The 19,993-nt window shown below is 45.6% G+C and overlaps 2 protein-coding genes across 2 annotated transcripts; one reads left to right on the plus strand and one right to left on the minus strand.

Annotated features, from left to right (window-relative positions):
• Positions 1–745: 745 nt before the first annotated feature.
• On the minus strand, positions 746–8,964 carry FAM114A2 (family with sequence similarity 114 member A2). The gene is made up of 13 exons (XM_088536950.1): positions 8,913–8,964; positions 8,423–8,593; positions 7,943–8,038; positions 7,541–7,653; positions 6,416–6,550; positions 6,086–6,244; positions 5,383–5,506; positions 4,696–4,775; positions 3,797–3,919; positions 3,444–3,583; positions 2,646–2,718; positions 2,042–2,095; positions 746–1,295 (listed from the first exon to the last, which is right to left on the minus strand). Exons 1-13 carry the CDS (start codon positions 8,962–8,964, stop codon positions 1,194–1,196), a joined length of 1,422 nt encoding a protein of 473 aa, XP_088393076.1. The 3' UTR covers positions 746–1,193.
• A 4,351-nt stretch (positions 8,965–13,315) lies between these two features.
• On the plus strand, positions 13,316–15,958 carry MFAP3 (microfibril associated protein 3). Its single transcript, XM_010218335.2, has 2 exons — positions 13,316–13,782; positions 15,144–15,958. Exons 1-2 carry the CDS (start codon positions 13,503–13,505, stop codon positions 15,887–15,889), a joined length of 1,026 nt encoding a protein of 341 aa, XP_010216637.2. The 5' UTR covers positions 13,316–13,502; the 3' UTR covers positions 15,890–15,958.
• The last annotated feature ends 4,035 nt before the right edge of the window (positions 15,959–19,993 follow it).

A 19,993-nucleotide genomic window follows, 5' to 3' on the forward strand; every position in this document is an offset into this window, starting at 1 on the left:
AAAATGGGATTTGAGCATCATTGTTACCAATGAGCAAATACAGAGGCAGGTGTGATAGGCAGCCACCCATGGTTAGCTATTCTGACTTCTTTCAGTCCCATTTAAGCTGTACTTTTCTGCTCTTCTGATTCAGCAGAGGCTGTTCTCTCCAGTGGGGAAGCTCGAAAGATAAAAATTGCAAAAGGAACAAAGTGGGGAATTTTTCACAGGAAAAAAAAAACATATGTGGAACAGCTTCTGAGACAAATTAGGACTCCCACTAACAGAGTCAAATTACTTTCCCCCCTCCCCTTGCTTCAATACATCTTCAAGGAGAACTGCATTATAGTATTTTTACACAGAAATGAAAGAAAAGTGGTACCTGAGTTTGTGAACAGTCTGTCACTGACATGTCAAATTGCATTAAAGAAGGGAACCCCCAGGCTAAATTATCTCATTAAATTGCCCAAACAGGAATCAACCCTTTTAACCACTTCATATTTATTGCTATAAAGCAAAGCAATCACATTCTTCAGCCAGACCAGCATTTTCTCAACTCGTGCTGGAAACAAACATTCTGCAAGAGGAGGAGAAACTGGACCTTGCTGAAAGTCCCTGTCCCACATGCATGAGTCACTAAGAGACATCTCCAAGTAGCTGTAACGTCTCTTTAGCAACAGAGCTTCAATGAAGATAAGGAATCCACTCTGTTTTAGTCAAACGTAGGAATTGCAAGGTTTACAATCATAAGCATTTCCTTTGCATCTCCATTCAATATTCATTTCAGCACCAACAAAGAGCTGTTAGGAACCTAATTATGTGTCTCACTTAAAAATCACACCATCATTTAGCTGAGTCTTTAACCAGCCAGCTGCTACTCTTCTCAGCATTCCCTTCACAGTCCAGAGAGCTTCTCCGAGAAGATCATTAACACTTACAGCAGAGGGATTGCAGGGAAGGGATAAAGACAGTCCATGAAAACAGGGAAGCAGTCTGCACTTTAAGACTCTCGCATTGCCCACCAGTCTGGACTATGCTCATCTCATCTCTCAAAAAGCTGCAGAGCTGTCGTTGTTAGCCTGCATTTACACACCATTCTTGCAGTAGCAGTGACCAGACTTAACTTTTTCCCTTAATATCAGCCATTATAACAGTCTCCAGCATGGAAAGTATGAAGTGCGGAAAGTCAAAAAGTTCTTAATGAGAAGGATTATTTATTGCTGCAATAATTCCGTTGTAGCTTCAATAAGAGAGATCTGCAGTACAGGCAGCAAGAGCTGGAAAGCATCCTGGATATATGAAGCACTGTTTGAAGCCTATGAAAACAAAATCAAAACATATGCATGAATAATTATGTTACCAAATTAGCTTTACTAATCACATATTCATTTCAGACAACATTGATTACGTACATGAGAAACAGAAGCCTTGCTTGTTGCATCTTTTAGGCTTCATTATAGCAATGTACTTTCTATTAATTTTTTTGAGAGGCTTTATCCCACTATAGACAAAAAAAGCAACTGATTTAAAGCTGCTTAGAAGACCTGTTGCAGCCCAAAAGTAGGGTACTGTTTTAGATAAAGAATGAAAACTATGTATTGCAAAGGGAAACAGAGACATGCTGTAGCAGGGAGGAAGAAGTTACCACCATGGGACACCCCCACCTCCACCACACCTCAGGAGTTTATAGCAGTGAGAGGTAGGAGAACAGCTAGGAAGTGTTGGACTTCTACACAACAATTTATGACCTTGTCTAAGGTTTGACTTCAGGCATCTCAGTTTCCACTGAAACGCTGGAAATCCGGGCTGCTGATAGATTCGCTATCTTCTGACCTTTAACTGCCAGCTAGGCCCACAATACAGCTCACGTCCTCACTGAACAACTCATGTCCTGTGCAATTCTGCTTTTAGGCATTTACTAAAAGCAGTAGGTTACGAGACAGGTAACCTAAACCTTCGACCTGGGTTAGAGAATTTGGTATGCAAAAGGATACCCAAGTGAAGAACCAGCATATCTATTTTCAAAGTATTAGCTTAAAGTTTTAACTTTAGCATGACTGACCTCCAAAAATACTCCAGTGATTAAGGGATTAAGCACATCTGCTTTCTCTTTGACCTGCAAAGATCAGACATACATTATCCTGATTGAGAATTTGATCACATTTCTTCAAGCAGATAAAGCTAAACCCTCAGCCAAGTTTAAAACACCATTGCTCCCTTGACGCCAGCAAAGTCAAGCCACAAGCTGCAGAGGATCTGCCCTGTCGCATGCAAATAAGCCCGGAGTAACCCACACAAGCCCAAAGCAGAACCTGTACGAATACACACGTCGCATCATCAAACGAACCGGGGGGACAGCTGAGGGGTTTAGAGAGAGGGATTACCCCACAGCAACACCCGAGTGCTTTGTAAAAGTCCATCAGGAACACAAATCTTATTTTCATCTGCCTCATGAGCACAGCCAGCACCATTTCACACCTGAGCAGCCTGAATGCCCCAGGATACGTCCAGCTGCCACAGTCTGGGGAACACTGATCTAGAAGACCAGGCCATAGAGCAAACATCTACATGCGTTAATGAGCAAGCAAAGAAGCACTCTGTGAGAAACCCAAGCCTGTGATAAGCCTAATATCTTATATCCTTAGGAACTATGATGTAACACTTACCCCTGCAGTCATTAAGCATGTAGTAAACTCTTTGGAGAAAGCTGAGAGTTCTTTACACAGCACAATCGTCATTCTGTGGAGGAAAAGTGGAAATCCTACGTAGTAAAACACCTTCCATAGAAAATCGCTTTCTCTCAGTGCTTAAGTATCTTGCTTCCATGCATATAAAGGACTGATACAAAAATATTTAAACACTGTATGAGGATCCTGAAGTTCCCAAAATAAATTACAGATGGGAAAGGTGGCAAAAAAATAAATAATAATTGAAATTGAAGATACGAAACACTGTTCACAGAATACAAATATTCATTCAAGAAGGAACAATGCTAACTTGCTTTATTACAGATAAGTTTAATTTCACATACTTTTTCCTGACAGAGAGAAAAAACTCCTCTTGTGTCATGTATTACTAGTAATATTAGTCCACTAACTGGTCAAATATTTCATAATAGCATATACCTAATATGCTATAGGATTAGTAAAGAGGCAATTAAGAGGTAATTAAGAATACAATTGTTTTCTAACATCTTAAATACTGTACATCTGACTATCTAGCACAAGCTTAGGGCAAAAAGAATACTCTTCTTGGATTTATTAAAGTTTTCACCTCACTTTTCTCTTCTTGTCATGAAATACCATTAAGTTGGAAAGAAAATGGACAGCTGAATTCTGCTGGAAAGCAGAGATGCAAAATATAGTAGTGTCAAACAAAGATGCAGAATTCAAGAGGCTTGAGAATTTTGAGAGTCCTGCACAAGTCCTGTTAGATGCTGTGTATCAGGTAACAGATAAACTCACTGTGAAAGGGACTTGGCCCGGTCTGCGGCTGTCACATCTTTCTCCTGACCACGCAGGAACAGGGCTGCAGTTTTGTGAAACATTTCCATGGAGCATGCTGTCAGTTCTGCCAGACTTCTAATGGCAAATGCATGAATATCCTGCAAAAGTTAAGATGATCCCCTGTGCCATACAAAATCTAGCAGCTGTTACTATTTAAAACCAATAAATTACACAATATACAACCACCACACTGCTCTTTCAGACCTCAGAATTCAGAAATGCAAAACCATAAGCTCTTGAGACCACAACAATAACATAGCAAACATAAACCATCTGCTCTTAAGCATCCCTTTTTTCCATTGCTTGCTTACCTCTATTGACTTTTCAGCATCGTGTTCACCATCTCTGGGTTCTGCTTGGTTTTCTTCACTCTCTTCTTTTTTGGAAAGATCCATGTTGAATTGTGCTATCCATTCATGAGCAGATGTCCTCACCTAGATGAGGATGTGCCATAGTATTTAATACCTGGGATGACACCCTCCTACTCACCACAAAGCATGGAGTACTCGATATGCCTGGAGGAAGGAGGTTACTACTACTCCTGTGCTGTAGAGAAGAACCAGCACAGATGATCCTGGAGCCTTCAGGACTTTGTGGAGGGTTGGCTGTGGATCTCACACACTTGAATGCACTCATTTTTGTAGCACCACATACTGCAGCCTACCTGTGAGGCCATCACTGGACTAGTGGCAGCCCTTCCAAACCGTGCCTGCAGAATGCTGCTGCCCCTTGGTGGAGCTGGAGGGTAGTGGAGAAAACACAAGACCAGAGAGTTTCCTCACACCAATCTCTGAACAGAGGCAGCACGCTCTAGGTGACTCTGCCTGAGCAGACGGCGTGGATTAGAGGATCTCTAAAGCTCCCTTCCAACCTCAACTGTTCAGTGATTTAGTGAAGAATCTGCTGCCTTGAACCAACACCAGGGTTCAATAAGGGCTGCAGGATCATTTAACTGCGGTGGCTGAAGTTTTACTCATCCAAGCTGTCTGTCCCTGGACATTATTACCCCCTGACAAGGCAGACACACTGGTACTGATGGACTCAGAGCCAAGTACTTCAGAGAATGTGAGATTTGTCCTGTAAGGCCAAAGGAAAGGGCTCACCCCTTTGGGTCTCCAAGACACAGTTGGTCTTCACGCCCTCAGCACTTCCACAAGCAAACAGGACTGAGAAGCAGTTCCCACAAGGAAGAAGAGGGGAAATAACTCACCGTGATCAGCTTGTCTGGCTTTGTGGAGACATGCAATTCTGAAAACAGCTCTGTTACTTCCTTTACGAAATCCTCATCTCCTAAAGGAAATGAAAGTTTAAAATATTCATACAGCACTTTAATGCACAATTAGCAATGCAAAAGTCTATCAACTATTTCATATATTACCTTGAATCATTCACGTGGGCAAAGACACATCAAATGCAGTGTTTTTAATTCAATTTACAAGGTGTGAAAAGATGGAGACGCCAGTGCCAAAAAATCACAAAGCTGTTTTTTTTAGCTAAGGTAATTTCACTTTTACAGGTGGTCTAACCCAAGCAAACCCTGTATTTTATAATGCACTAACTTGAACTTCACCTTGGAGAGTGTAAAACATCACAAAGTGAATGGTTCTCCTGTTATATATGACAGGGCAGATGCTAACAGTGGGGGGAAGGCTGCGAGATCCATCATGTGCAAATATAAAAGATGCATTAAATGTTAAATGGCAGCAAGTGCAGGTGTGTGAGCCCTCCCTGATGAGCCATTTAGGTAAAAGCAATGCAAGAGATTGGCATTTAAATCTACATAATCCTCCAGTTCAGATGGCTCTTGCACAGGGAGGCACCTCTTAATCATGCCCACTGCTAGTGATCTCCGAGCTGGCTGGTTCTGCACTGAGAATTTTAGAGCCTGGATTCTCACCCCTCTTTTCTTCCTCCTCTTCTTCTGAGAACTCAGCTAATGAAAACGCTTCTCTGAGCTGCTCCATTTCCTCCTTCAACGTGTCCAACTCTTTCCCAGACAGGGCATTTAGAACCAACTTTACCTAGTCAGGGCAGGACAGTCAAAGAGAGAATCATAAATCTAACACAGAAGGAAAGCAAGACTGAAGATGCAGGACTGGTTTCCATCAAGAGCCATACTAGTGAAAAAGGAGCATTTCTCTACAGCAAAGAAAAAGCATAGAGACTTGCTTGCAAAGTTGCTTTACGTAAAAAAAATGGATTCTTAAATAGTTATTTGTTTTCTTTTATGAAAAAAATGAGTTATTTCTGAGATTGTGCATTGAACTTCCCCACTCCAGGTTAAAGGGAGCAGTTTCTGCTGTCCCTACGATGCTGTCCTCTCCCCCAGTTCAGGGCAGCAAATAAGCTGTGAAAAAAAAACGAGAAAAAAAAGCTGGCTGGTTAAAAAGAATGGCTGTGTGCACTGAAGGCAAGGCAAAATGCTGCCAAGGTAGAGAGTGGATCATAATTTCGGGGGTCAAGGTAAACTTGTGTAATCAATCGTTCTGCAGCAAGTCCCAACTCCTCAGTATTTGATTTTGCATGTATGTACATACATTTCTCTCTCATTCCTGCTCAGCTGAACTCAAAATAGAGAGAAAATTGCTCACGGCCATTACCTTTGATTCACTCTCTCTGGAAAGCATCTCTAAGGCCTCCAGATGCGAAAGACCCTGAAACTCATCAAACAGCAGCCCATAATGGGCTTTCTTCTCGGTCGCCATGGCAACCTCAGTGCCTGTCTGCTGCTCTTCTTTCTCCTTTGCCTCTCGTAAGACCTGAAAAACAAAAGCAGAGGACTTAGCTCCGTGCCTGAAGATACAGAATAAGGGAGGACAAGGGTTTGGGCACAGCAATAAGAAAATAAGAAATGGCTGATTAACAACAACACAACAAGAAAAGAAAGAAGTGACAGAAATCCCTGAAGAGCTGATACGGAAGTGCCGTACCTGGGACAGGGTAGCGGTCCTGCTCATTAGGCCCTTTGTTTTCTTGAAACCTGGGTCTCCCTCAGCTATCACATCCATTGTCTTTTTCCCGATGAATTCCAAGGCATCTAGACCTCCACTAATAACACTTTTCCCCTAGGAAGTAGATTTGGATACATTTAGTGCATGCGAGTCACAGAAGAGTACACAGCTGAAGAAATTAAATTGGGGGATCTATATTGGCAATACTATAGGCCAGCGAGAAGCCAAATCAGACCTCATCATCCCCCAATTCAACCCTAATCACTACAAAGAGAGCAGAAGAACATGAAAAGAGCTACACTACACAATCATCCAACAGTTTAATGTAGCACTCAGACAGCTGCAGCAATTTGATAGGAAATACATTTTGTTTGGTGAACAAGCTGTTTCTCAGCACGGCAGCATGAATCAGCCTAAATTTACACACAATTCTCACATTCAAGCACTTAAATCTTATCTCTTCAATGAGAAAACACTAGACCTGTGGACTTCTGTTGCTAAACTCTTGTTCAAACCCTAGAAACAGAAGCCAGCTTTCCATCTGTATCGCTTTCAGATTCATGGGCAAATTGACAAGACAGCCGACGACACGAGTGCGGTTTCTAAGCGTAATGGGTCCCTTTGAAGTGCATTTCCCATGGTCACAGAAGCAAGCTGATTTTCAAGCAATTTGGGCTAGTTTCACAGAAGTTTTTGAAGAGGAGAATGGATGTTATCACTCGACAGCTCTGTGGAAGTCAGTGGAATTATTCCAGGAATTAGTCTGACCCTGCATTTGGCCTAATACACTGAAGAAAAAGGTCAGAGATAAGAGAATATAGAGGTGACATGCCTGAAAATACATACATTGCGCTCTCTTTTGATGGCCTTCTGTGTTATTTCGTTCAGAATTATCAAAATTCAAGACAACTTACACATAAGGTGCCAGTTAGAAGTAAGACATAGAGTAAAGAGTGTCTGAAGGGTCAGAAGCCTTCAGATACTCATCTCACCATGCATCCCACAAAAGCTATATTGAAAGTTTCCTGATATGAGGCTTCAAACAAGGTAAAAAACAAACCCCAAAGCTCTGTTAAGCCCTTTAACCCTTGACAACTCACTCACTGTGCTTTGGACAGCAGTAGAGATGGTTGATAAAACTCCGAGAGCGCCGGCGATAGGAAAGGCAGCGCCATCGTCACCGGCACCCGGGCTGCTGTCCCCAGGCTGCTCGCTCCCTGCGGCGGAAGGAGGGAAGTTAAACTCCTCACTGCACCCCCAAAATTCATTTGCTGCGCTCTGCAGCTGAGAGCACAAACATCACACGTGAGCCAGGGACGGCGTGGGACTGGAACGGCTTCCCCATCCGCAAGGCTCTACAGGGACAGCAGAAGCAATGAAGTATCACGTTAGCAAATAAAGAGGTATCTACCCTAATGTGCAAGAAGCAGAACAAGACAGTGCTGTCTGGGGACTGATATGCTTTGACAAACACTCCAGTATTTTTCTTACATAATAAAAACTGACCTTTTGTAGCATCTCTAGTCTCTGAAGAGATTTCACTGGGACTGGGAATCCCAAGGGATGTTTCTGCTTTTTCTATGACATTTGAAATGCCCTGACCTAGAAAAGACAGAAATATTACTTTAATCGTTACATACAACTATATATTTTGTTTTATGTCTCTCAGCTGAACAAGAGGAGCACTGTGAATGTATATCCATATTTACTATTCAAAACACAGTAGGTGACCAGTAAAAGTTATCACTGTCCAGCTTGTTTACTGACCAATGTAGTGAATTCGGGTTTTCAGTTCAGCTTTTATATTAAGTTGTAAGAGTTTCTAAACATCATCGGAAAATAATATAAACACATTAAAATTTAAAATCTTAGAAGTAATTTTCATTGTATGTTTCTCCTCTATCTCATTCTAACATTTAGCACTAATTTAACATTTAGCACTAGCTGGAGAGCTGAACATTTACCAAGTGCCAGCACGAGCCTTACCTACGGTAGCAACCGTAGCAGATGCAGTGGAGAGAAGGGATTTCCCCCAGCTTCCCCAATACCCCCATCCTGTCTGAGCTGCAGCAGGAGAATCTGAGACCTTTAATGGAGAAAAACAGAAAAGTGAGATCCATGTACGTACGGTGAAGGAAGGAGGGGAACACAGGAAGTCTGTGACACACCACTTTCCTTAATCTTTTTTTTCTTCTTTTTTTCACATAAGCGGTGATGTGAACTTTCAGAAGGAAAGTGAGGCTTCCGAACACACTTCTTCTGTGCATAAAGCTGTGGAACTTTAAGCCACGTGGTTCAGAGTTAGCACAGAAACGTACCTGGGGCGCTGCAGCCGGCGCCTTCTCCGTGGCCGCAGGCTGCGCGGGGGGTTTGGGCCCGGCTCCCTCCCCAGCCGCGGGCTCGGCCGCGCGCTCCTGCGCTCCCCGTTCGCTGCTCGCGGGGCTGCCGGGTTCCTCGGGTCTCTGACCATTCCCACCTTCACAAGAGGCCTCCTCTTTCAGATCTTCACTGCTGTCTTTTTCAGACATGACTGCAACATTCAAAGAAAGCAGACAAAATAATGACTCCCTTGTACTCCTTGATGTTAGTTCAGAAGCATAAATATTTGTGTTTTGAATAATTAAACACAAATAAGACAGAAACCCCTCCTTCTTATGCCTCAGATTCCCTATGCCTGCATAAACAGGTCACATTTTCAAGTGAGTTTGTACAGGGAATTATACCCAACTTTGAGAGTCATACTTGGAAGTCTAAAGTCCCACGGAAACAGGACGCGTTATCTAAGCACAGGGTAAAACCAGGCTGATAATCCTGAGAAGCAAAGCAAAGGCACGGAAGGTCTCGGGATGATTTAACCCCTGGTTGCTCCATGTGCGCTCACAGGAGCGGCCAGCCCGGCCCGCAGTGCCCCGTGCCAGCGGGGCAGGGGTGGCCGCGGCTGAGGGACACGGGGCTTGAGGGGGTCCCAAACACCCGGGCCTGGGGCACGCGCGGGATGGGGACACGGGGACGGGAGGGCCGCGGGGGGACACGGGGACACGCGGGGCCGCGGGGGGACACGGGGACACGCGGGGCCGGGGCTCCTCGGGCCCGGCGCGGGGATGGCGGTGACGGCGGCGCGGGGGCGGCCGCTGCTGCCCGGGGCGGCTCCTCGCGACTCGGTTAAGGAGGAGGAGAAGGAGCAGCCGGGACCCCCCGCCCGTTTCCCCGGGGGCCCCGCAGGCTCGTGGGGACACCGGGAGGCGCCGGCACCCCCCGGGACCGGCCCTGGATGAGGGGACCCCCCCCCCCGCCCCGCGCCGCTGCCCCCGGCCCGGGGGGACCCCCAACCGCCCCCCCCCCCCCCGCAGAGGGGCTGCCCGGGACCCCGCCCGGCGGACCGCACCATCGAGGCGCGGCACGGAGCGGCCCCGGCTCGCTGACCCCGGAAGCGGCGGCGCTGCACCGGAAGGGGCGCGTGGAGGGCAATCACGTCCGGGTGGCGGCGGAGGCCGGCGGCGGCGGTACGTGGGTTCCGCGGGCGGCGGGGCCGGCGGCGGCGGAGGGGGCGGAAGGGGGGCGCTCTGACGTCACCGCGATGACGCAGCCAGCCTTGATTTGGTGGCGTCACCGAGGTGACGTACGCCCTTGGTAGGGGGTGGCGTGACGTCACGCCCGCATGACGTCACGTTGCGCTAGGCCCAGCCGCGGGGCGCTCCGCCCGTCCCGGTGCCTCCCCCGGGGCCGCGGGGAGGGCAGCGCGGATCCCGACCCCGCCGCGCCGGGGGCAGCCGGGGCTGCTCGGGGTGCCGGGGCCGCGAACGGGGAGCCCGCAGCCCCCGGCCCCGCCGGGCCCGGTAACCGCGGGGTTTCCAGCGCTGCGGGTGCCCCCTGCCCCCGGCGGCTCCTGCCGCGTTAGGCTGAGCACACGGACCTTGTCCAGGGTACGGGCCGGAGGCGGCTCCTGGCAGCGTGTGCTCCATGGAGCTTCATCTCTCCACCACTGTTTGTGTTAGAACTTACGGTTTAATAAAGCTTAAGTGTACTGAACTCAGCTCCACGTTTAGTCGTAAAATAGCCGGCTTCCTTCTGCACAAATTCTTACTCGAATTTAACACTTTCTTGACAAATCTGCAGTGTTGGCACTGTTCATGCTTTATCCTGCTTGGAGCCTTTATCAGCTCCAGCAGCTGCTTTGCGTAAGTGTGATGGTGGAATAATGTGCATTTTGCAGATCATTATCTTTTCCAGCATTCTGCAGTGAGAGATTGTCGTCTGCTTAACAGTAATGGATTTTCTGAAAGCAAAATGTGACAAACAATTTATGATAAATGAGATCTCGAAGGGTTTAATAGTAAAATGCAATGACCCGTTGCTGCCAGTGTGTTATACATGGTGCACTTGGTGCACATATAGTGAAGAGCAGATGCAGTTACTGAAGATCATTATCTTATTGTGCTGAGGAAGAACGTTGCTCAATATTTCTCGCATGAAATAATTGACTGGGATTTCTAATGTCATTTAAGATGAAGTATCACAGACACTTCCAAATCTAATAGTATAAATTTAATAATTTAAAGTGACAAAAATAACACAAAGCACAAGAGGTACTGGAATTATTCTCTTAACTCTAAAATGTTATTAGTTAGGTGATTACTGTTTGGGGGGATTGGAAGTTACTCTCTTTGATTCAGTAATGGGGGTGACGATCTGTCTTCACTTCAGAGCTATCATGTTATAAGTGCATTAAACGCTGTAAAATCAAGCGCTGGCTGCGTACAAAGAATCACTGACGGGCGCGGGGTGGCAGTTTGAGCTCAGGTAGTTGGGTTTGGGGGATGTTTGTTGAATTGCAGCTCCTCGCTCACCGACACCAGCCCCGAGAGCTGCTCCCGTGGCCGCTCCGCGCTCCGAGTGCCGCAGTGCCCGGGTGAGGGGCTACCGACCGCGAGCAACGCACAGCCTGTGTGATGGAGTCCACAAAACGTTGCAAAGAAAGCAAATCCGTTGCCAGCAGTCTTACATTTCTTATAAAAATACAAGAGGTCCAAATAATAATAATAATAAAAACTTGTTCTGCAAGGAAAAATATCATTGCTGGCTAGCAGTAAAAGGACTGCTGTGTTTCCAGGCTCAGCCACTCGCAGGGGCTGGGATGCTCCTTTGCAGAGGCTGCAGGACTTGGTGACCCCTTTCCCAGAGGTACTGGAGCGAACAAGTGTTGGTGGAGAGCACAAACACGGGAAACCTCCTTATTCCTTAACCGTTTAGCCAAGGGAGAGCAGCAGCGTGGGGTGCGCTGGGTTCTGCTGTGTGCTGAGCTCGTCTGGAAGGGAAAGACAAGAAGCAGGAGTAGGGGGGGAGAGATGAAGGGGTTGTTGTGCACAACAACAGCAGCAACAACAGCAGCAACAACAGCAACAGTCAGGCCTGTTTGCAAATTTCCCGTGGTTCTTGTGGGTGAGGTGGTTAGTGAAGCTGGAAGGAAAGCTGGACTTTGGATGCAGCTCTGTTCTTTCCCGTCTTCATTAAACCGATTTTGGCAGTAGCTGCAACAAAAATGGGTCAGATGTATTTTTCTCTTCAGATGTCAGATTTGGGATCTGATTTTGTCCTTGGACAAATTATTGTTAACTGCAGAAATCTGTGGTCTGGGTAGTGTGTTATCAGCAAACTTTGCTGTTCCTGAATAGGTTTAATTTGTCTCTGCTAAAAAGAGAATTAGTGTATGTTAGCTATATTCATAGTAATTTTTTGAGTGATTAAATATCTTTTTGCTTTAGGCAGCACTAACTTGTGATTTTAGAAGAAGTGTCTCCATTTTTTATTAGCAAAAATTGTTCTTTTGTGTTGTGAAATAAGAAATGCAGCTTCTCTAGCATTTGTTATCGGTAGGAGAAAAGATGATAAATTTCAAGTCACATAGTCAATTGGGTGCAGTAAGATACACTTTAACTGTTTTAGACTGCGGCTTCTATACTTTGTAAATTGTTTTTCACGGCTCTGGAGCAGCAGAGATGGAATCATAACTTCAGGGAATGCTTATTGGATTAGAAGTTCTGTTGAGTCAGGCTGCCAGGAAAATCGATTACACATTTTCTCTTATCAGTGTCACCTCATTCTGCTCACGAGTTGGTTTTAGTCTAGAGTTTAGAACAAAGAAATCCTTGTGTGCAAAGAACATCAAAATAAGGGCGTCATCTTGATATCTTAAAATCTCTAATGTCAAAATTAGACATTAAGACCCTGACACTCAGAAAAGGGATCTTCCCCTTTGTCTTTGTAGGTAACTGTCAAGAGAAGTTTCCTAACATAAATAGCTGTAAGTACACTATATATTGCTTAGACATCTAACACTGATTTTGCTTTAAGATAATATATATATATATATATGCACACACTAAAAATTAGGTGCATGAGTGCTTTATCTTTTCTATGATGAAGGGCTAATGCTGGAAAACTAGGACTTAAAAGTTCTGTGATATTGGTGGGACAGGAGACAGAAATTATATTGTATTAATTATTATTATACTAATATCCTCTTTCTTGCTTTTCTTCCTGTATTATGAAAACACTTATGCTCAGTTAACAAATGCAAAATTCACTTTTCAACTAGAGATAGTGTGAACTATCAGTTCTTTTTTTGAAGAACAGATCTTTTTCCCTTAGTGGTGGCTGTTCCTGATATGGTTTATTTTGGATGGGAAGATGAACGTCCGGAGCGCTGGCGGTTGTGCTAATGCCTTCTTACCCTCGTTTCGTTGCTGTGCTCTGAGCAAAGCTCTGCTTTGGAACCTCTCAGCTGACAGTTTATATTATGCTAATCAAAATCTGTTTACCGGAGATGAAATTTGAATATGCCATAAGCTTGCTGTCATTAACAAACTTAATTCCTTTTTTTTTTTTTTCCAGTTGGATTTCCATGCTTAATATTGATGATCTTGAAAGTGCATTTGGACCCAAGACATTTTCTATCACTGAATGTATCAAGAGCCTCCTCTCCTATGCTAGAATAGTTCGGACAGTTTAATATCATATGAGCCCATTTCTTCAGATTAAATGAAAAAAAGGTTTTTCCAAGCCTTCCATGAAGCTCAGCTGCTGTCTGGTAGTTTTGGCTGTTAGCGTTGGTCTTGCAATTGGCCTTACAGTGGAAAATGTAGTTTCTAACAGGACGGTTGTTTTGGGGACCTTTAATGCATCTCTTCACCCAGTATTCCAAGCTTTGGCGAACTCTCCGGCGCACCACGATGTCATAGCCAAGGAGGGGACCAGTGTTTTAATTGAATGCAAAGTGAACGCCAGCCAATATGAGTATATCCTTTGGTATAACTCCAGAGGACACCTGCTTCAACAGAAAGATGAAGGTGAGCTTTCCTGCTATTTTATGTACTTCAGCGTTCCTCTTCAGTATGGTTTCTAAAAACCTCTGGAACTTTACTGTCTTCTTCTTTCTATTCCCTCCTTTTTATTGTTTGGGAAATGGGAGGGAGCAGGACCCACGCTTTTCCCACACGTGTGGCACCTGGTGAGGCAGGAATCCTCCATCACCTGCCCAGCCTCACTGCTGGGGTGCCCTAGAGAATCATTTCGTTAAAGAAAAATCACATTATTCAATACAGACAAACTGAGTCTGCATCCTATCAGGCACCAGCTCATATTTTTATTATTGCTCTCATTACTATTTTCTTTTTGCAAGCACAAGGGTTAAACACAATTCCCTACGGCTTGTGTTCTTTTCTGTCTTTCAGTTAGTGCTCTAATTTCATTACAGATTTTTTAAAAGCGTGAGGTGACTTGATTCAGCCTTATTTCCTGGTTTATGCACTAATGCCACTGTGGAAACCAACTAGGTTTGTAATAGTCAAGGATGAAATGTGTGCTTTTAACCCTTTTATGCAGAGGGAGAATATATTTTCTTATCTATTGATTCCTACAGTTTTATCCATCTAGTTTTTAATTGTCAGGAAATAACGTCTTTCAGAGGTTCCATAGAGTAGTCTTTACTATACCAGTGTTAATGAAGTCATTGAGCCAACGGGTAGTGTCTTCTCAGGAGGCCTTCTTACTGCGTAAAGAATATTCAGGAACCTTTTTATACATTAAATATTGTTTGGAAATTCGTTCAAAGTAACAAGAAGTGCAAGCTATGAAAACCATCTCCAAAGTTACAAATACATAGGAGATACTTCATAAAACTAGCTGCTTCTATTGATTTCTTTTTATATGAGTTTTGTATATCAGCACTGTATGCTCATCAGAAACCATGTCTCAAGAAACTCCTAGGGAGCTGAGCCATTTAGAGACTTTTCTTTTCATGGGTCACTTCCTGCATCAGAACATATGGAAAATTAAACTTTGTTGTAGGAGCATCTTCCAACAGCGGATGAACACAGTAGCTAAGAGTTAGATTTCCTGTCAGAACAAACTACGGGTCCAAAACAAGAGAGTCACAAGAGAAGCACAGGTGATAGAAAGCAGAATAAGCAGAGTAGCAAGTGCACAGAAGTCTTTAGCCTAAAGCAGTAGGATCATCATCTAAATTGCACATTTCTGTACTGTGAGCATGAAAAGGAAGATTCCGTTATTGGGTGGACTGTTTGTTTTGTGCTAGCAAAGGACTGCTTGCTTCCAAGTTCACGCTGGTAATGGTGGAACAGCACCATGCAGCATGTTTCCCTAGTTATCTGGGGTTTTTTAGCTCAGTTTATTTCTTCTGAATCTCCAGGTGGCCGGTGGTGGATTGCTGACAATTCCCTCAACATCACGAGGGTGAACTTTGCTGACCGGGGGCGCTACACGTGTGCGGCTGTTAATCGCAACAACACCTTGTTTTACACAGTCACCCTGAGGGTTATCTTCACCTCGGGAGACATGAGTATCTACTACATGATTGTATGCCTGGTTGCCTTCGCCATCACCCTCATTTTGAACATCACCCGTCTGTGCATGATGAGCAGCCACCTCCGCAAAACCGAGAAGGCCATCAATGACTTCTTCAGGACGGAGGGAGCCGAGAAGCTTCAGAAGGCTTTCGAGATCGCCAAGCGCATTCCCATCATTACATCTGCCAAAACGCTGGAGTTGGCCAAAGTCACTCAGTTTAAGACCATGGAGTTTGCCCGATACATTGAAGAGCTTGCCAGAAGTATTCCCCTTCCACCACTGATCCTTAACTGCAGGGCGTTCATGGAAGAGATCTTCGAGGCGGTGCGCGTGGACGATCCCGACGAGGTTGGCGAGGAGGTGAAGCAAAGCCAGGCGTGCGGGCCCCAGGCCGCGCTGTATCCCGTCAACGCGGAGATGGCGCGCAGCGATTCCCCCGCCGCGGATTCCGACGACGGCTCCGTGAACGAGCAGGGCCAGGAGATCGCGGTGCAGGTGTCCGTCCACCCGCAGTCCCGGGTGCAGAGCATCGACACCGTCTCTCACGACAGCGGCCGGTCCGCTCCTCCCGAGGACGGCGCCTGCTGAGCCCAATGACACACAGTGCTGAAAGAAGTGCGGGTGACTCCAGCATCCTGCAAGAGAGAGATCTGCAAAAAAAAAGAGCTGCCTCAGTCCCATATGCACAAGAATTTTCCAAAATACCAGGTGCCAGAATTACTACTGAAATTTGTATTTTCCATCAGTCTGAAATTTGTATTTTCCATCAGTCTTTCTCAGTGTTGATCTGATGATTTCGAGTTTGTTAGGAAAGGTCATTTGGAATATTGTGCAGTGGCTTTTTTTTTTTTATTTTACAACAAGCATAGCATACTAAAAAATATTTACAAAGCAGGAATTCTTTGTCCTCAACTCCTTGGTAACTTCTCATACTGTGTTAGAAGTGGCCAAACTGAGCAAAACAACTTGCAATAAGATCTTTGTCCTTGTGAGGACTTTCTTCCTTTGCAAAGTGAAAGCTGAATTCCTCTTGGTTAGTGTTGTTGTGATGAATTGAGTTGTGTGCTCTTTCTGAATTGCCTCTTGATGCGTGTAGCCTGTCAGAACCGTGGTGAGCTTGAGCAAATCTGTGTAGTGTGCTTCTGTGTTACCAAAATGTGCTGTGCTTAGAAAAAGAGTAGTGCCGGGATCTGCTGCAGGGTTAAATGAATTGTAGCTTCCAAGCAGCTCGGGGAACAACCAGGGCTCCTGGTTTTGCACACTCCTGTGTACACCGTGGCGTGCAGGAAGCCGGTTGTTGGTGCAGAGGTTGTCCCTTCAACGTGGTGCTGGCTGCCAAAGCGCCTTACCCGGAGCTCCCTTCGGAACGGAACGGTGAGTCGGTGTTGCTGATCCTGCCTGTCTTTGGACTGTGCATTCCATGCACTATTGAAAACCCAAAGTATCCTATGGTGTTTTACATTGTTCTGAGAAAGGAACAACACGGCGGTGAAGTAGTGGCAAGGTTTAAAAATGCATCAATTATTCTACAGATTAGAAATCTCAGGCAGTTCTTTTCTGAAAGAAATAATAAAAGAGAGGGAGAGTAATGACACTCACTTAGCTCTGGCTAGTACATTCTGGAAGCGGTGGAAGAGGGGCCTTTGCGAGGGGCTGCCTGGGCCCCTGCTGCTCGTTGCAGCCCTTGTTTGGGGAGCAGAGCGGCTCTGAACACTCCTCCCGTCCCACCGAGGGCCGCGGGGCAGGTGCTGAACTCGTCCCTCTGTCCTTAACCAGGGACCCTCCCGTGCGGGTTCCCAGCTCCAGGGACCCGGCCGCGAGGAACCAGAGTGCAGGAAGGAACCTGCTCTCCTCTTCCACTCTTTGGTGCTGATTTTTTTCCTCCTTGACATTTATAAGTTGTATCACTTAAATAGCATTTTACATCCTGTTGAGATTTAGTAGATGTAAGGCTTGTAAGCACTCCACAAATTAATTTCGTACAACTACTGGAAGCATATTGCCATATAATTTTAACAACTTGGCAACAGGAGAACCATTTAATTTCCCACAACTCTTTTTTCTTTTCCGTATTATTACAAAAATGTCAGTTGAACAAGCGATTCTGGAAGGCTGCTTAAGATTCCTGGGAAGGTTTGACATTGCATGAGTGGAGATGGAACACGAGGCATAGTGGCAGTAGCAGGGTGGGGCCTTCAGTGGCATCCTCATAATGAAGGGTCTGAACAAGTCGTATTTATCATATCAGAGAACAGGAAGCTGAAGCATCCGCTGCCATTTTAAAATTCCCTTTGGGAAGAATCTGTAGTCGGCTACCAGTAAATGCAGTCTACCGGCTCCGGGGTGTCTGATAAGAGCTGTGTTCGGAAGAGGAAAGCTGCTCTCCTTGGTGCTGGTCCTGCTCCCACAGCCTGGTGCTGTTCCCCGGACAGGGCAGCATTCCCTGCTCCAGGGTGTACTGCCCACCCCGGATCCTGCCATTCCCATCCCTCCTTCTTGACCTCCAGGGTTAGGTGGCCCTTTATGTCCCGGTGAAACGCGTGTGTGCTTCTGTGTGACCCTTCGGGCTTCTTTTCATTTTTGTTGATGTTCAGTGTTCGAAGATACTCTTGTGGATAAACGCCTGGTTCTCCTGGAAGCTCTGCTGAGATGCTGCTGGCCTCGCCTGTGCACACTTGTTGCACGAGGATGAGCAGAGATCTGGGGGGATTTGCCCTCGGGAGTGTCCTGGGCCGGGGGATAAGGGCTGCAGCAGGTGGTGGCCCGTTGTGGTCTCTCTGCGCCACGGGCCATCAGGATTGCACCTGCAAATGCCTTTTCCTTCTCCCGAGCAGCTGTCCTGGCTTCTGGGAAGCTGTGGCCTTGGATGTGGCAGCAGCACCTTTGACGTGTTGCCCCGCTGTGACATGTGCAATGGAGAGATGCAGCTCCCAAAGCCCAGCTCCCTTTAAAGGCTTCCCGAGGAGCGGTTATGCAGTGGGGATTGGCAGGTGTCTCGTCAGAAAAGGCAGCAAAACGACACTGGAGGTTGGTCAGGTGCAGGGCAGGAGGACAGATTCTGGAGAAACTCAGTGTGTTCTTTGATTTTTACACTTTGTGCATAGAGCTCTGAGTTCTAGCTAAGCACGGTTACTCTGTGTGTATGAGTCCAGTTTTCTTCTGTTGGAGAGGGAAGAATGGTTGTGCATAAAGATCCTCAAGAATGCACTTGCTGTATCAACTGCTGAATAGGAAAACTACAAATTTTAGCGAATTAATATACTGTTTTATTCACTGAATTAATTCCATTCCTGGGAAGGAGGCTGTTTTGTAAGGATTTCAGTAAATCAGTAGCACTTATTAAATGTAGGAACCGATCCTACTCCCACTGAATTCAATTAGAGCAGACTTGAAGCTCTGGTGTATTTTACAAACTGTATTACAGAATTTTTATGCATCTGAAAGCAAAGATGATGATGATGGCATTATATAGTAAATGTAGTTTCCAGAGAATGAAATCTGACACTGATTTCTAAACAGTTTTTGTGAACTGTTTCTGTATGGAATAGATGTGTGCACTTAAATTCGTTTGATGCAACTAATTGAAAATTAACATGGAACAATTATGCAAGTGTCATTGTTTCTCCCTAACATTTTGTAGGACAAGGAGGTTGCACAGAGGTTTCCTTGGTTTAAACTAAAGTCTTTGACAATCACAAGGCTGTTTTATCTCTTCTTTATAACATTATTTTAAATAATGCAAAGTCTACTTGTTATTCAAGAGAGTATCTGAATTAACTTTGTAGTTGTCGTTTGTAGTGTATGGATTGTATTGTAACTGTTTAATGTAACCACATAGGATTTCATACTTTCATAAAATGAGTTGGTAGATTTGCAGAATAAATTAAAACCCAACTCCTTGTTTTTTTAGGGTGTATTTTGGGTTTTTTTGTCAGTAAAGGTTGATGAGCAGCAGTCTATTGGAGGTTAAAGAGCAGCTGTATTCAAATAAGCGGAATGTTGTTAGTCACCATGATAAAAGCTACGGGGACGCGGAGCTGACAGAGTGAGCTCTCCTGCTGTGACATCTCAGGGTTTGTCGCTTTGAATGTCTCCAGGTCCTCTGCAGCATCTGTAAGAATTCTTACCAGCATTAAAAAAGAAACGGTTACAAGCCCAGAATGGTTTCAGTAAGGCTTGTGTGTTCTTCATTTCCCTTGTGCAGCACAGCAGCCCTCACTGCCAGTCTCTATTTTCCGTTCTTGCCTCTTTTTTCCTTTCTTTTTTTTTTTTTTTCCCTTACAGGTCCATACTATTCCGTGTTATAATCTGCTCTTTTTTGATTCCCCTCAAGATCCGGTCAGTTTCCCTCCTGCCCCTGGAGAGGCAGTGCCCGCTCTGCAGGATGAAGCCTCCAGCGAGGGGTCTGTGTCGCTGCGTTGCCCGCGGGCTGCTGCGACGGCCCGAGGAAGTTGCCCGGGGGTGCAGGGAGCAGCCTGCCCTTGGCTCCCTGCCCTTGGCTCCAGCGGGTTACGGAATTCCGCAGGGAGGGAATAAACCCTTGGAGCGCTGTGCAGCGCTGCAGAGGGGGGTATCCCGCTCGCTCGGGTCACACGCTTGGCTTCCTGGTCCCTTGGCTGGCAATTCCTGAGCTCTGCCAGGGGACGATCCAGGGCCTCTGAGCTGGAACCTGCCTGGGCACTGCTTTACCCT

Source organism: Tinamus guttatus, unplaced genomic scaffold (genome assembly GCF_059628265.1).
Source record: "Tinamus guttatus ecotype Peru unplaced genomic scaffold, ASM5962826v1 Tinamus_guttatus_pri_ptg000710l, whole genome shotgun sequence".
Lineage (NCBI taxonomy): Eukaryota > Metazoa > Chordata > Aves > Tinamiformes > Tinamidae > Tinamus > Tinamus guttatus.

What these genes read in the sequence shown, in the direction of transcription:
- FAM114A2 (XM_088536950.1), bottom strand. Translation starts at nt 8,964, where the DNA reads ATGTCTGAAAAAGACAGCAGTGAAGATCTGAAAGAGGAGGCCTCTTGT. An exon ending in CCAGAGAGAGTGAATCAAAG is followed by an intron (nt 5,507 to 6,085) that starts GTAATGGCCGTG and finishes TGCCCTGACTAG; the next exon opens with GTAAAGTTGGTTCTAAATGC. An exon ending in CATGCTTAATGACTGCAGGG is followed by an intron (nt 2,096 to 2,645) that starts GTAAGTGTTACA and finishes TGATCTTTGCAG; the next exon opens with GTCAAAGAGAAAGCAGATGT.
- MFAP3 (XM_010218335.2), top strand. Translation starts at nt 13,503, where the DNA reads ATGAAGCTCAGCTGCTGTCTGGTAGTTTTGGCTGTTAGCGTTGGTCTT. An exon ending in GCTTCAACAGAAAGATGAAG is followed by an intron (nt 13,783 to 15,143) that starts GTGAGCTTTCCT and finishes CTGAATCTCCAG; the next exon opens with GTGGCCGGTGGTGGATTGCT.